The 15822-nt window shown below is 44.9% G+C and overlaps 1 protein-coding gene across 1 annotated transcript; it reads right to left on the reverse strand.

The window, feature by feature from the left end:
* Positions 1–4221: 4221 nt before the first annotated feature.
* LOC119378505 (alpha-tocopherol transfer protein-like) lies at positions 4222–5285 on the reverse strand (the record flags this gene model as incomplete). Its single annotated transcript, XM_037647616.2, is given in 2 exon segments — positions 4222–4473; positions 4873–5285. Coding segments are annotated over 2 exon segments (442 nt in total), but the record flags the coding sequence as incomplete, so codon positions are not given.
* Positions 5286–15822: the final 10537 nt, after the last annotated feature.

The following is a 15822-nucleotide window of genomic DNA, read 5'->3' on the forward strand; positions in this document are numbered from 1 at the left end:
GGCTCCCGTAGTGACGGAAATAGCGAGCCGCAAACGCTAAAATAGCGTACGTTATTCTAAAACTGCCTAATGTATCGCAGCTTGCACTGAGCCGAGACGACGAAACTACGTTTGCCTCATGCGACTGCGTAATTTGTATCGTTGGAATTAATAGTTTTCAATTGCTTTATTTCAGGACGGAAACGTTTTCGGAGTATTCGAGAAGGCAAGAACTGATGTGTTTGCCCAAGGAGTGGTTAACAGCTGTAGAATCAGCGCTCTGCGAAGTCTCGATCCGCAACTCAAGTGGACCAGCTTTCTACCCTGCCCCCAGTGCTTCTTCTCGGTGCGTGAATATGCTATGTACTTACGGCTGAAGAAGTAGTTTGTGTGTTTATATATTGTCTCTGTCATTGCCTATGGAAAAACCGCTCTAAGGATTCATGTGTAGGCATGAGACATGTCCTATATGCAGAATTTTACTGTTTGTGTTTATCACAATGAAGTGCTCAGTGTACCCAACATGACGTCCTCCCTTCAGTGGCGTTATATTCAGCTTGGCATTGTATTCGCGGTGAAAGAAAAGCTGCGTATAGGCTTATTTCACGTGGTCGTTGAGTAATACGCCTTTCTTCGAATGTCATGTGCTGCTGCATAAACTGACCATGGCCTGCATCCCGTTGCCACCAACTAACTTTCAAGTAGTGTTCAGGTACCATATATTGTGTCTTGCTCTTTTTAGCGCAATGTACTACTTACTGTGCTAAATCTTATCTTTTTCATTTTGTTTATCTGGTGAAGGTGTCCAGCATTTCATGTATATTTGTGCAAAATCTGAGCAAATATGTAAGTGGTTGTTTTGTGTTTCGTATCATTTCAACGGTTAATAAGTAAATCATTGCAATATTATTTCATATTTACATATTTTGCGCTTCGTTATCTTTTTGTCATGCACTGACATTTCTTTAAACTACATGATTACCTCTCATCAGAGGCTCCTCTGCACTTTGCTCGGTATCGCACCAAATGAAAATCGTGTTTCTTATATGTGTGTACGTCAAAGGGCTTACACTTTCCAATGTGTTCGATTTTTTCATTTCTAAATTTTACAATGAACTTTTGTGTTTAGTCATGCACACACTGTGAATTCTTCCCTTCTGTTCTTCTCCTGAACTTGTATCGTGCCCCATTACATGCATATCTTGAGTTTAGGAAACAGAACAATAAAAAGAGGTAACAGAAATGTTGTAGGTGGATTCATCCTTTATGCTCTAGCACATGCTGGCTGCGGGCAAACGCGAATGCGCGGCCAAGCACAGCACGCGCGCGAGCGCACGCGAACAAAAAAAAAAAAAAAATCCCGGCGCGGCGCATAGGAAAGGAGAAAAAGCAAGCGCACAAAATAAAAAACGGTGCGCGACATGGGAGAGGAGGAAAAGCAAGCGCACAAAAAAAAATAGAAAGAAAACGGCGCGCGGAGAGGGAGGAAGAGGGGGTGGAGGCGAGCGGCTGTTGTTACTGTTGCCATGACGACGTAAGCAACGTAATCGCTACGTCATCGCCCTTTGAGCTTGGCGGCCTTCTGCAAGAGGCGTAACTCAATTGCGCTCTCGGCGCTGTCGGCGCTTGCGTCGGCGGAGCGTTTGAATTTCGCGTCCTATGGGAGGTATACGAAGAAACCGACCCTGACTGAGGCGACTGAGAGAGGAGAGCGGCGCGCCACCCCGGCGCCAACCCAGTCTACGCTGCCGAGGAACGCGCCACAACGGCGCCAAAGGGCGAGCGTGCGATATGTATGGCGTATACGGCGGCTCTTCCGTATACCGAAGCCAATCGAAACGCGCTTCAGGAGGGTCCAGTGACTCCTTCCCAAATGCGAACTCTTTTTCTCTGCCTGTACCTTCCAAAAGGGGTCAGATGGACACCCGAAGAGAGTCACGGTTCCATGACCCTCTTTTGACTCTCTTTTTTCTTAGAGTGTGCCTCCCTCAGCAGCGGTGGATGCACGACTATTTCACCAATGCTTTGATGGGTTAAGGTGCGCCCAAGGACCTTTTTACAGAACCTTATGGGGCCACCTTTCGAGACGACTACCCATTAACAACCGAACGCCAGGTCGGTGTACTCCTCTATTCATTAGGAAAAACCGGTGGGTTCCCGGTCGGCACTGGGAATCGAACCTGGTACATCCCGCATTGGAAGCGGGCGCTCAGCTTTTTTCTTTTTTTTTTCAATCTGGATAAGACGTACGGTATTTTTTATCGCGCTCCTTTTTACCGTATCGAGTAATTATATTTATAAGTAGTCCATAAGGTTAGTGTCAATAAAACAATGGTTCCTCGCTCACTTCCTTCTATATCTCGCGCTCCTTTGCTTCCTTTAATCGCGAGAGAGAACGAGGGCGAGAAGAAGCGTTTATTGATATTTAGGCTGTTTGTACGAAGAACACTCACCGCATGACCCTGCTTATCTGCTTATCAGTGCATGACCCCACTGTGAGAGCCCGTCTATTCATGATAGCTATTCAAGTGATCCCGCCAGCGAATCAACGCCATGCTGCGGGCACTTTATGATAATATGATTCACTGATGCATCGGATAATCACAGTAAGCGTGTAATGTGGAGACAAACTTTCTTTGGTGCGACTGTTAAATGTTTTGTTTCAATAAAGCTCGAACCGAGTCCTCTACTGTTACGCTTTTCAAGTGTTAATACGCACGCAAATAATTTTTTTTTTGCATTGTAATGTTTCGGTTTCCCGAGCAATTACATGTATGCGCCATGACGTCATGACGCACATGTTTGCTGCAATGCAGCTTCTAAAACGATAGCGCAGTTCGAAGAAATGATTGGATCAATCTTGTTTATTTGATATTGCCCAAGTCCACATATTTTCTCCATGTTCCTCTAAGACGTCAGAAAACGCCGCTCTGTGTCGTCACGTCACGATAATCTCAATGACGCCACGGCGGACATTTCGAGATCAACCTGATATCAATTGAATATACAGCGTATAAATCTTTCCTGCAGCGCCCCCACTTGACAGCCGCGCGCATGTTACTAAAAAACGCACGCGATAAAACATTGACAACTCCGAAAGCGTGCGTCAGCGCTCCTTTAAAAACGGATCGAGGGAGATAGAAATCTCGGGCTCCGGCAGTGATTAATATTCATTGAGTAGAGCTTAAATAAAAATAAAAAACTCGAGGAAAACCAAGACAGTGCAAGGTCAGCCTTCGTCGCATCTCTTTTTTATGCACGCTCTTCAAGCTGGTCCAGTTGTTCGCACTTTCTGCGTATCTGAATATAGCGTCGTCCACTTATATATTATGAGACCGAGTAAAATGTTTTATATATGGTTGTTTTGTTTCTTTAGGGCAGTGCAGTCCTGGCGTTAAAGCAAGGCAACGACCTTGTCAAGAGGAATAAATAAGGTGACAATTTTTTATTTCATTTCTCTGGCCTAGACAGACTGTGTTAGTATTTCCATTGGTGAAAAGGTAACCATAACCCGTAATGGCCAGGCTTCTCAAGGAGATCCTCACCAGGTTTGCACCTTGTGACGCATATGCGCGCAAATCAATAGTTGGGCAATTGTGTCTATAGGCTCTTAAACGGCTAAGTGGCGCGAAATTCTCAAGATCTCGAAGAGAAGGCCGTGCGCCTTACCTTACGACGGGGCAACGCTTCGAGCGACAGCCGTGACCACAAGTACAAATGCACCGTGTAATTCGCACTGGTTCTGACGTCACCAATCATGGCACGTGGCTACAGTTAGTCACCCCATGCCGAAATTGTAGTTCTGTTGTTTGAAATGCACCACGAAAAAAAAAACTATGGAAAGAAAAACATTTAAAGCAGAAACTCCCTAAAGGGTAATCGCCAAATAGTTATCAGCATCTTCAGTCCATTAAAGTGCACCGGTAACAATATTAAAGTGAACAGTGCAGGTTTATCAACAAGAATAGTAATCTATTTTACACCTTATCCATACTTAAACTGTGTCCCGTCTGTCTGCGGCGTTTCTCAAGGAACAATACACTTTGTTGATAAGCTACGAAGGACCGGCAGAGTAGGGTGGGCAACGCCATACGGACTGACAGAAAGACGAACAAGCCAACACGAGACAAGACAAGAAAGAACAGGATATGGCAGGGCAAAACGACATATTCAGAGGCTGGTGCGCCGGCAAACAAGATAATTTTAAATTGAAGAACGACGTTTGAGATTCATCGACCTCACCTGTTCTGAACTTTACCACAGCTCTCCCCTTAGGGTCTGTCTTCCGGGACACCGTGACAAGTCGGTGCTTACGGCAGGCATCGTCGAAAGGCACGTTGGAAGGCTTCAGTTCTTCGAACATCTCCGGGTAGTCCCTTCGAACCTTGAAGTACTTCTTAACATTCTTGAAGGTGCTCTGCACGTCGTACTTTCTAGCTCGTAGAAACTTGAGGAGAAAGGATTCATCCGTAGGACAGTCGAGTAAGGGTTCACCTGGTTGTTGTGGACGTGTCAAAAAACGAAAGATCAGAAGAGTCACCTGAAAGGGATTTGTTTTCACTTCCAGTACGAGAAGATGTCTTGATCACTTTTTGGTCAGTACTGCTATTGAGATCGCCGAATACTGTTCGCAGCGACAATTTTAGTTTCTTCATCTAAATAACATAGATATGAACACTTTCTTTGCAGTTTTACTGGTACAATTTGAATGGTACTGGTAAAAGCCGAAATGTTTACCGCGTTTTAGACATATCTTGAGCACGTTTTATCGATGAAATTTACCGGTACACCTAGTGACCAAGAAACGCAATCGATGAATCGTGATAAAAAAGACAGTGGTGAATATTCGAATAAGCTATTACAAAGTACTCCTTTCGATGCAGTTTAACCTACCTAGGATTAGCTCTCTCAGCTGGATCAAAGCCTGCTCCTTTACTGCAGCCGTTTCACCCAGCTCCTGCTGCGCAACCTCTCGCAAATCTTCAGGGGATGCAACGGCATCCAGAATGTTCCCATTCTTGTCACTGGACATCGTGGCTTTTTTCCCTCTGCAATACAAGAGGCGTGCGTTCTCGTTATGCATTTAGAGATATTCGTGCCGAACAGATTATCAAAGCACGGTTCAGAACGACATGGCTAGCATTTGTACATACCTGAACTTGAGCATTGTCTAGCCGCAAGACCTGTATACGTTTCTGTCTTAAGAGTTAAACATTAGCAAACGCTGATTTCACTGGGGAAAAGGCTTAAAACACTAACTGTTTGGAAGTTACACGTAGATATATGAAGTCGCGCTACAATATTTAAGTCGTGGTACCTTCATGGGAGTGACGCTTTTTATGACTTCGTGCAGCAGTAGCCTAGTCCTGAAAGGAGGAAGTTTCCCGCAATGTACTGACACAGTTTATTTCTTTCTATCTTGGTTCGTTATTAAAAGTGGGTCGTATTAGATGCAGCTGGCGGCATCAGAACTGGCTCTCTACAGCTGCTTTATGCTTTATTGGTGCAATAGAATTACAAGAAAACTGGGTCATCGCGCCGTAGGAGTCCGTAACACTCTTTGAACCATGGCAGCTGAAAAATTCTCGTAGTTTTCTTATTAAACAGCGCTATAAACGATATTGACCAAGTGTTCCATTAGGTGTCTTTGCGGAAGGGGTTAAGAAAGGGAAAATAGACAACCACCCATTTGTAGCACGAAGCCACAAGGAAATCCATACGGACTTCTCAGAAATAAAGCCTCTTAGTTGCCGAAAAATTCGTCCTGGTCTATATATATATATATATATATATATATATATATATATATATATATATATATATATATATATATATGTGTGTGTGTGTGTGTGTGTGTGTGTGTGTGTGTGTGTGTGTGTGTGTGTGTGTGTGTGTGTGCGTGCGTGCGTGCGTGCGTGCGTGCGTGCGTGCGTGCGTGCGTGCGTGCGTATCATAACCAGACGAATAGCCAGGCTACCGTCTCCAGCATTTCATTAACGCATTTCTCTATCTTTAGCGTCGTTGCAATTTACGAGAGTCCGAAACTAGAGCGCTCTAAGGTGTTCTCGAAAGGCCACAACATTCGCAGCGTCGTTCAATAACCTGAAACGCAGTTGCATGGAATGCCAACCGGTGCTATAACGACGCAGTCGCCCTGTCACCGCTAAGCAACATTTACAGTAGCTATACTTAGGCATCTCTCTGTTTTAAAGGAAGCACGAAATTAACAGTTGTCAGCATGCGTTTATTAGAAGTATTGTGGAGATTAGAGTTACTGTATATGCTACCTTTAGGTAGCAGAGTTGCGCATCTGTTTTCCAACGCCGCTAGCAACCATGCATTGCGGAAAAGCTGACGCTCGGGCCAATTTTTGTATTTCTCGACGCCGCCGCTGCAGCTCACTCAATTAACACTAGTTATCGACAGCTAATGTTTATCGCCGGCCTTCGACACGCCAGACATGTTTATCGGCGACGCGGTAGGCATGTCGCCTGCAAAAATGGAGTGCGACTTCACCGCATAGCTGTGGTTGCTAGCCGGACCTATGCGCTACTCTGCTACCTAAAGGTAGCATATACAGTGACTCTAGTGGAGACAAACTAGGTTTCTTACCATTCTGAGGGTTCCGCTGTTGCCAACCTTTCCAGTTAGAAACAATATAAAGCGACCTGCTAGGACACATGTTTTCATTTTACTTGTGAACAATGCTTCCGTGTGGGAGTCGAAAAGTCCTTTTGTGTATGTGTATTAAACTTTTACCTTGGTCTGGGCAGTGCCTCGGGTTTTCTACCTTCACCATAAAAACAATGTACTTAAACCAGTCTGATGTTTTTAACACCATTGCTAATAATCCACTTATTCGAGAAGCCTCAGCCTATGGTGTTAGTTCCAGCCCGTGCACGCTAAATAAGGAACTCTGTTTGCGGACAAAACCATCTAGGCGTTGGTGCGAAATATTCTTTGACATGTGTATGCCATTTCTTGTGTCCCACGAGGGTCTATATTAGGCGCGTTATTTTTTAACGTCTTTGTTAACAACCTGGAGAATGCGTGTTTCATTCAAATCCCCCTTTTGTATGCCGATGATTAAAAACGTGAATTATCAATAAAATCGGCGGATGATTGAGAAACGCTGCAGGAATACGCGATCTCTACAGCTGAGTGGTGTGCTTCCACTTTCTTACAAATTGATTTAGTTAAGACGCTGTTTGCGTTCTTTACACCAAAAAATTGGACCATCTCCCCGAAGGGAAAGCTGATGGGATGCGAAGCAGCAGCGTTGCGCACGGGTGGCGTCACGGGTTGAACGGCGCTAACGCGGGTGCTGCGGTGAGCGCTGGAAGATTCGTTTGAAGCGAAACTCGGTGTAGCGTTTACTAGCGTAAACGTTTGTTTGAAAAGCATACACGGGAGGCAGCCGGCAGCTGCGGCGCTCCGGCGGGTGAGGGAGAGAGTGACGTACGCGAGCACCTGTAAGGGAACACTGATCTCCACTAGGAGCAGCTGGATGGCGCATCGAGCTAGAGTCACTGTATATGCTACCTTTAGGTAGCAGAGTAGCGCATAGGTCCGGCTAGCAACCACAGCTATGCGGTGAAGTCGCACTTCGTTTTTGCAGGCGACATGCCTACTGTGTCGCCGATTAACCTGTCTGGCGTGTCGAAGACCGGCGATAAACATTGGCTGTCGATGGCTAGTGTTAATTCAGTTCGCTGCAGCGGCGGCGTCGAGAAATAAAAAAATTGGCCCAAGCGGCAGCTTCTCCGCAATGCGTGGTTACTAGCGGCGTTGGAAAACAGATGCGCAACTCTGCTACCTAAAGGTAACATATACAGTAACTCTACATCGAGCACACGGGCGTGAAACCACCGGAAGCCACCGTTTTTGTCCCGGGAGCCACCGACATCACTAGTCAATTGCTGCCGGCGCGAGAGCTTTTCTCTTCTTTTTTAAAGAAATGCCTGCCTGTAGCGCAGTAAACTGTACGAATCGACCGGAAAAGTCGTCAGGGAAGACATTTCACGCGTAAGTACCTCAAAGTTTGTTACTTTTTACGCATTTTGTACGTTGCAGCACTCCGCCGTATTCGGACGGTGTCGGCGCGGCGTCTGTCATCTTTCGTGTAGCGTTCGTCGGCGTCTAAAGTGAGGCGTAATCGCAGAGTTTGAAAAAATAAAAAGGAAAAACGATCATAACAACAGCTGCCACCCGAGAATACTTGAATTGCGCGACTAAGACGGACAGAAGACGCCAGCTTCCAGGACAAAGAGGGGACCTTCCGGTGGCTTCACAAGCGCCCGCCTCGCAGAGCGGGGATGCGCCGTCCAGCCTTTTTAATGGAGGTCAGTGCGAGGGAAGCGTGCGAGGGGCGCGAGGGGTGCGTGACGTCAACGCCCAGCTGCGGCGTGACCTACTTGGCACCGCTCCAACACCTGCGCCGCGGGAAACGCGTTGCCTCGCGTTTATGCGGACGGACAGCGTTACACAGGCTAGTCAAAGAGCTGCTACGCATCTAAAAAATTCACCGACGATTACTATACAGTCTAATGCGAATTCGGAGCGCAGCTTCATGTTGGGGCAACGCCAACTATGTTTGAAGATTTGGCTATACGCAGTTGTAGCAATGTAACAGTCGTGACATATTGCCACAAAAACTGCTAGCGCTCTAGTGCTACGCACACCACTCTGTGCATTGCAGGCGTCGCGAGCCAAGCAAAACGCCGACAGCCCCGTTACGACAAGAGAAGCCAGCCGCTTGTGTTCGTCCTGTACTTCTTCTTTGTCCTCGTTTGCTTCCGCGCTATGCTACAAGCCAGCCGCAGTGCACGTGCCAGCCCTGCATGCGCACGAGCTCCGACCGAGGGGCCAGCGCGCGAGATGGAAGAAGAAAATGAGGTTATAGGCCAGTGGCTCGTGATAATGACTTACTCCGCGTTGTCTCTCTTTCGTCTTCGTTCGCTCTATCGGTTACGCCACCGACGGCAACGGCGACGCCGCTCAACGCAGGAACGAGCGCCTAAGAGTTGCGCTCTGAAAAGAATGTATAGAGGACGCCCACGAACTTCGAAACACACTCTTAAAAAAAAGGGTGTCTGTACTGACTACCTTTGGGTGGTAATCGCCTCGCTATACATATGATGACCTTTTGGGGTGTCAAACGACTCCCTTCGTTCTTCAGACCAACGACTCCCTTCTTCACAATTTGGGGTGTCAAACGACTCCCTTCGTTCTTCAGACCAACGACTCCCTTCTTCACAAGCAGAGAGTCTACGTTACTCCCAACGCAGGAGTCTACGTGACTACCTTTTATTTCCCGCCAGTACCTCTAGGTAGTCAGGGTGACCCCTTTGCCATGGTAACGCTGACCCCCACTGGAGCGTTCCTTTGACTCCGTTGTCCTTAAGGACAGTGGTGTACATGACTCCCCTGGCAAGAGTCAGTGTGACCACTTCGTGGTACTCAATGAGACACTCTGCAACAAATAATGCGTTTATTTTTCTTCTTGGTCGATATTGATGAAACTTGCTGAGTTTAGGTTTACTTATGTGGCGATTTCAAATATGCAATTATCTGGAAGAAAACGCAGTTTTTACACATAAAAATTTCATGTGTCTTGATGAGCAAGCCTTTCCAAACTTGGAGTTACAAAGTAAATCGACATATCGCTATAGTTAGGGGATAAAAACTGTATGCAATAGTTTTAAAGGAGTTTACTGCGCTGTTCTGGCATAATGTTCATGAACCCACTAGCCCACATACGAACTCGTGTTTTAAACCCATTTGAGTTAAAAGTTACGTAATATTGAACTCTCGTGAGCGAATCACCAGCTAGACATACACTTACTGGTCAATGTTCAGCATACTATGACTATTGTTAAGTGGGTTTAGGACATGCATTCTGGTTATGTTGCATACAGTTCCCATTTCATATTATTGTGATATGCTTACTTTGTAACTCGTGCAGGCCTAACATGGCACATGAAATGTTTGATATACTTAACACGACATATAATAGTAGAAAAATATTTGCATTTTCAAAATCAGCGTACAAATACACATAAACTAAAGTTTTATAGAGATTGATCAAGAATTTCAAAAGAACTTCAAATCAGAGCGAACACCATTAGGGTTTTTATCTGACAATCGACGAAAGTTGGCGCCGCTACCTCTTGTTACTCAACAAGGCACTTCCACCGGGTTTACTCAAACAGGAACACTGTGGTGGATGCATGACAGCCGCAACAAGTTTTTGTAGCAACTTTACAGTGCTGCACTCGATTCCTCTGGGGGAAATAAAATACTACTCAAAGTTTATATAGATGAGTCTCAGAACAATTTCCGCTCACGTAAAAACAAAAAATGTTGATTCTAGAAGAAAGTAAGCCATGCAACACGGAAACAGAAGAGATGCGGACAGCTCAAACGCTAGCGTTTGGTTTGTCTGTGTCTTCTCTTTCACGTCTGCATGCCTTCATCCTATAAACAAACTGAAATTTCTGCGATTCGTAAAATTATTCTTTGAATCGGTTTTAAACACTTCATGCCATTTCATACATGTTCACATTGTAATGACAACCTACTGTTTTATCAGTAAGCACCTAAACTATAGGCACAACATCCTGCGAATAATGCGTAGTCCTTAGCCACGTCACCACAATTGTTAAGCATTTTATATATATATATATATATATATATATATATATATATATATATATATATATATATATATATATATATATATATATCTGTGTGCGTGTGTGTGTGTTTGACATTTTCGAGCGCGCAAAAGAACAGGGACGAAAAACGACGCGGACACAGCGCTGACTTCCAACATATGCTTTATTTTCTACAGTGGTACATATATATATATATAGACAACAAAAAACAACGCACGCAGGTGCATTGTACAGGAAGGCTTCATGTAAAACCACAAATAAGTATGCATGATAAGCAATCAAACAACCTGATACCGGATTTTTTTCTTCTTTAAGAGATCAAGCGGTCATTCCTGACTACCACTATCGTCTAGTCACCCTGTGGGCCTTGCTTAGAAAGTCTAGTTCTTTTTGGATAGGTCAATTGAAGGTGCACTAATGCACATGTCTCCCAAACTTCCAATCTTCGCCTCTTCAATTATCTCGCGTGTTGTTTGTGCCTGGCTCCTTCCTGTCGCAGTGCACTGCGAATACATGTGATCGCACCCACACTTCCTGCAGTGGAAAGCCACATGTCCCACACCTCCAGTTCGCACGTTATTTGCGTGCTCACGCAGCCTGTCATTGGCACACCGTCCCGTCTGCCCTATGTATTTCTTGCCACAGGACAGCAGTAACTCATAAACGATGTTGTTCTCACATTTAACAAAGCTTTCTTTGTGCTTTTTTTGGCACCTGGGTTTTTCAGAACCACTGTAGGAGGCCTTGCACAGATTATAAAGCTTGTTTGGTGCTGAAAGGACGACTCTTACGTTGGCGTTGTTTCCTATCTTTTTCAGCCTATGTGAGACATCGTGAAGGTACGGTATGACGGCGCATTTCTGCTTGACAGGCTCCGTTTCTGGTGAAGCCTGCTCCTCACCCTCGCGAGCATGTTTGACAGTCTTGAGAAGACCCTCCGCCACAGATGTGACGACATACTGAGGAAACCCCGCCTTTTTCAGGCAGTCAGCTTGCGCCTGGAAAGTACACGAACACTTGTGAGGACATGAGCGGCGAAGCGCATTCATTAGGGTTAATTTTGCAATACCCCTTTTAACTAGCTTGGAGTGGCCCGAAGAAAACGGCAGAAGCGGCTTATTGGCCCTCGGCTCGTACGACCAGCAGACCTGGTCTCGCTCGAAGAACATTCGTAAGTCAAGAAAACGCAAGGCGTTGTTTTGCGGCATTTCATGCGTGACTGCGAGCGGTTGCAGGAAACGCGTGAACAGATTAAGTACGTTTGAAGAATCATTGCCAAATTCGCCTGGACTTGATTCTAGAAAGACAACGTAGTTGTCTACATATCTAAACACCTCCTTTACATTTGTGCCTGTCAGCTCTGTTTCTAGTTTCTAGTAACAGGCACAAATGTAAAGAAGGTGTTTAGATATGTAGACTACTACGTTGTCTTTCTAGAATCAAGTCCAGGCGAATTTGGCAATGATTCTTCAAACGTACTTAATCTGTTCACGCGTTTCCTGCAACCGCTCGCAGTCACGCATGAAATGCCGCAAAACAACGCCTTGCGTTTTCTTGACTTACGAATGTTCTTCGAGCGAGACCAGGTCTGCTGGTCGTACGAGCCGAGGGCCAATAAGCCGCTTCTGCCGTTTTCTTCGGGCCACTCCAAGCTAGTTAAAAGGGGTATTGCAAAATTAACCCTAATGAATGCGCTTCGCCGCTCATGTCCTCACAAGTGTTCGTGTACTTTCCAGGCGCAAGCTGACTGCCTGAAAAAGGCGGGGTTTCCTCAGTATGTCGTCACATCTGTGGCGGAGGGTCTTCTCAAGACTGTCAAACATGCTCGCGAGGGTGAGGAGCAGGCTTCACCAGAAACGGAGCCTGTCAAGCAGAAATGCGCCGTCATACCGTACCTTCACGATGTCTCACATAGGCTGAAAAAGATAGGAAACAACGTCAACGTAAGAGTCGTCCTTTCAGCACCAAACAAGCTTTATAATCTGTGCAAGGCCTCCTACAGTGGTTCTGAAAAACCCAGGTGCCAAAAAAAGCACAAAGAAAGCTTTGTTAAATGTGAGAACAACATCGTTTATGAGTTACTGCTGTCCTGTGGCAAGAAATACATAGGGCAGACGGGACGGTGTGCCAATGACAGGCTGCGTGAGCACGCAAATAACGTGCGAACTGGAGGTGTGGGACATGTGGCTTTCCACTGCAGGAAGTGTGGGTGCGATCACATGTATTCGCAGTGCACTGCGACAGGAAGGAGCCAGGCACAAACAACACGCGAGATAATTGAAGCGGCGAAGATTGCAAGTTGGGAGACGTGTGCATTAGTGCACCTTCAATTGACCTATCCAAAAAGAACTAGAATTTCTAAGCAAGGCCCACAGGGTGACTAGACGATAGTGGTAGTCAGGAATGACCGCGTGATCTCTTAAAGAAGAAAAAAATCCGGTATCAGGTTGTTTGATTGCTTATCATGCATACTTATTTGTGGTTTACATGAAGCCTTCCTGTACAATGCGCCTGCGTGCGTTGCTTTTTGTTTATATATATATGTACCACTGTAGAAAATAAAGCATATGTTGGAAGTCAGCGCTGTGTCTGCGTCGTTTTTCGTCCCTGTTCTTTTGCGTGCTCAAAAGTCAAACATGAATTACCAACTTGCCGATGCCTACGCTCTCTCAATATATATATATATGTGTGTGTGTGTGTGTGTGTGTGTGTGTGTGTGTGTGTGTGTGTGTTGTGTGTGTGTGTGTGTGTGTGTGTGTGTGTGTCATTCCATGCCAAGTGTCCCAGACGTGGCGCTCGCACATCACAGATTTTGCTGATAAAATTTGTGCCTTTTTCCTGTGCCACATGGAGTATTGTGGCAAAACACTTTTGGTCGAAAAATATTTTGACAATCATGGCACCCCCTCGAAATTCGCTTCTATTTATTAAACTGTACCTAATAGAAAAATGTGTATAAAATCTATTTTGTGTGTTGAGCTACGAAACCGCGCTTGCGCTATCACAGAGGTTCTGTTTAGTTGTCCCATTCATTATTTCCGATTTTTTTTGTGTTTCACTACCAGCTACGTAGCTTCAAAAACTACAAAAATTTTCAATGTTCGTGAATTTTTCTTGAGCTATTTGCAACTCACCCTAACCAATATTAATCATAGCCTGATTTCCAGGAAAGTGTATTTTAGTACAGAAATGTTTAGGGGTAAATAGACTTCAAATCTTTCCGAAAAAATTGTGATATTTGAGAAAATGTACGATTTGTCACATGTTTGACCGTATTTTTCATACTGATGCGGTCAAAGTAAAAATCCTCGTCATGTGGCGTTTGATAGAAGACTTCATCGTTAAGTAACGAAGAAAGTCTAATCAAATCATTTTTTTTTGTTTTAAGGAAGAAAATAATTTTTGAATTTGGCCCTCCGATCGCGCAGTGCATTTCATTTTGCTGCCACTTCGCCGCAAAGCACGTGGTCGCCCTTACAGCTGACACTCGTCACAGGCAGCGGCCAGATGCGAGATGTATGTCAGCGGCTCGTGAGTGGTCGAAAGTCTTGTCGCGCTGTCAGGGCGACGAGTAATGAATTGCGTTACAATGAGCATTTGCTAGGCGGGCCCAATGGGAAATATGGACGCCCGAGAGCAGCATGTGGAGTCGTTGGCACAATGTCCTAGAGGGACGTCTGCACAACTAGCATACACATACTGAAAGAAATAATGCACACTGTACACACTTCTTTCTCAGGGTATACATGTTGTACAGACGGCCTCTAGCACAATGTGCCAACGACGCCATAGGCTGCTCTCGGGCGTCCATACTTCCCATTGGGCCCGCCAAGCAAGCTCACATTGTAACGCGAATTCATTACTCGTCGCCCTGACATCAACGTGACAAGACTTGCGACCACTCACGAGCCACTGACATACATCTCGCATCTGGCCGTTGCCTGTGACGAGTGTCAGCTGCAAGGGCTACCACGTGCTTTGCGGCGAAGTGGCAACAAAATGAAATGCACTGCGCGTTCGGAGGGCCAAATTCAAAAATTATTTCTTCCTTAAAAGAAAAAAATGATTTGATAAGACTTTTTCATTACTTAACGATGAAGTCTTTTATCAAACGCCGCATGACGAGGATTTTTACTTTGACCGCATCAGTATGAAAAATATGGTGAAACATGCAACAAATCGTACATTTTCTCTAATTTCACAATTTTTTTTCGGAAAGATCTGAAGTCTATTTTACCCCTAAACATTTCTGTACTAAAATACACTTTCCTGGAAATCAGGCTATTATTAATATTGATTAGGGTGAGTTCCAGATAGCTCAAGAAAATTCACGAACTTTGAAGATTTTTGTAGTTTTTGAAGCTACGTAGCTGGTAGTGAACACAAAAATTCGGAAATAATGAATGGGACAACTAAACAGAACCTCTGCGATAGCGCAAGCGCAGTTTAGAAGCTCAACACACAAAAGTAGATTTTATACACATTTTCTATTAGGTACAGTTTAATAAATAGAAGCGAAATTCGAGGGGGTGCCAAGATCCGTCAAAAATTTTTCGAGCAAGAATGTTTTGCCACAATACTCCATGTGGCACAGGAAAAAGGCACAAATTTTATCAGCAAAAGCTGCGATGTGCGAGCGCCACGTCTGGGACACTTGGCATGGAATGACCCTTAAATATAAGAGCTAGAGAAAGATCACGAAGGTCCTGATACTGTAGGAAGGCATTTGACACACGACGTACGTTTTAGCACTATGCTAATGCTAAAACGTACGTCGTGTGTCAAGTACCTTATATATATAAGGTATGATATATATAATATATATATTTAGCGGTGGTATGGAGAGTTCTGTACAGAACTGAAATACAGAAACACCGTCCAGAAATACAGCGAGACACATTACTGTCAGAATGAGTGAGATATGAAAAGCAATAGTTTCGCTAACATCGTTCATTACTGTCAAATGCGGCAATATACTAGACCTGGCATAAACATTAGCATAGCCAGCAGTCAGTTTTTATGAATAGGAATCAATGGCCAGCCATCAAGCACTTCTTTGCGACATCCATTACATATTTTATGTGGCATACAGCGCAAAACATGCAACATGTGTAGTTCTCATGTAGTACAGGATTCTCATGTAGTCATCTGAGATACAGGACCCCAA

This window comes from Rhipicephalus sanguineus, unplaced genomic scaffold, assembly GCF_013339695.2.
Source record: "Rhipicephalus sanguineus isolate Rsan-2018 unplaced genomic scaffold, BIME_Rsan_1.4 Seq850, whole genome shotgun sequence".
Taxonomy (NCBI): Eukaryota; Metazoa; Arthropoda; class Arachnida; order Ixodida; family Ixodidae; genus Rhipicephalus; species Rhipicephalus sanguineus.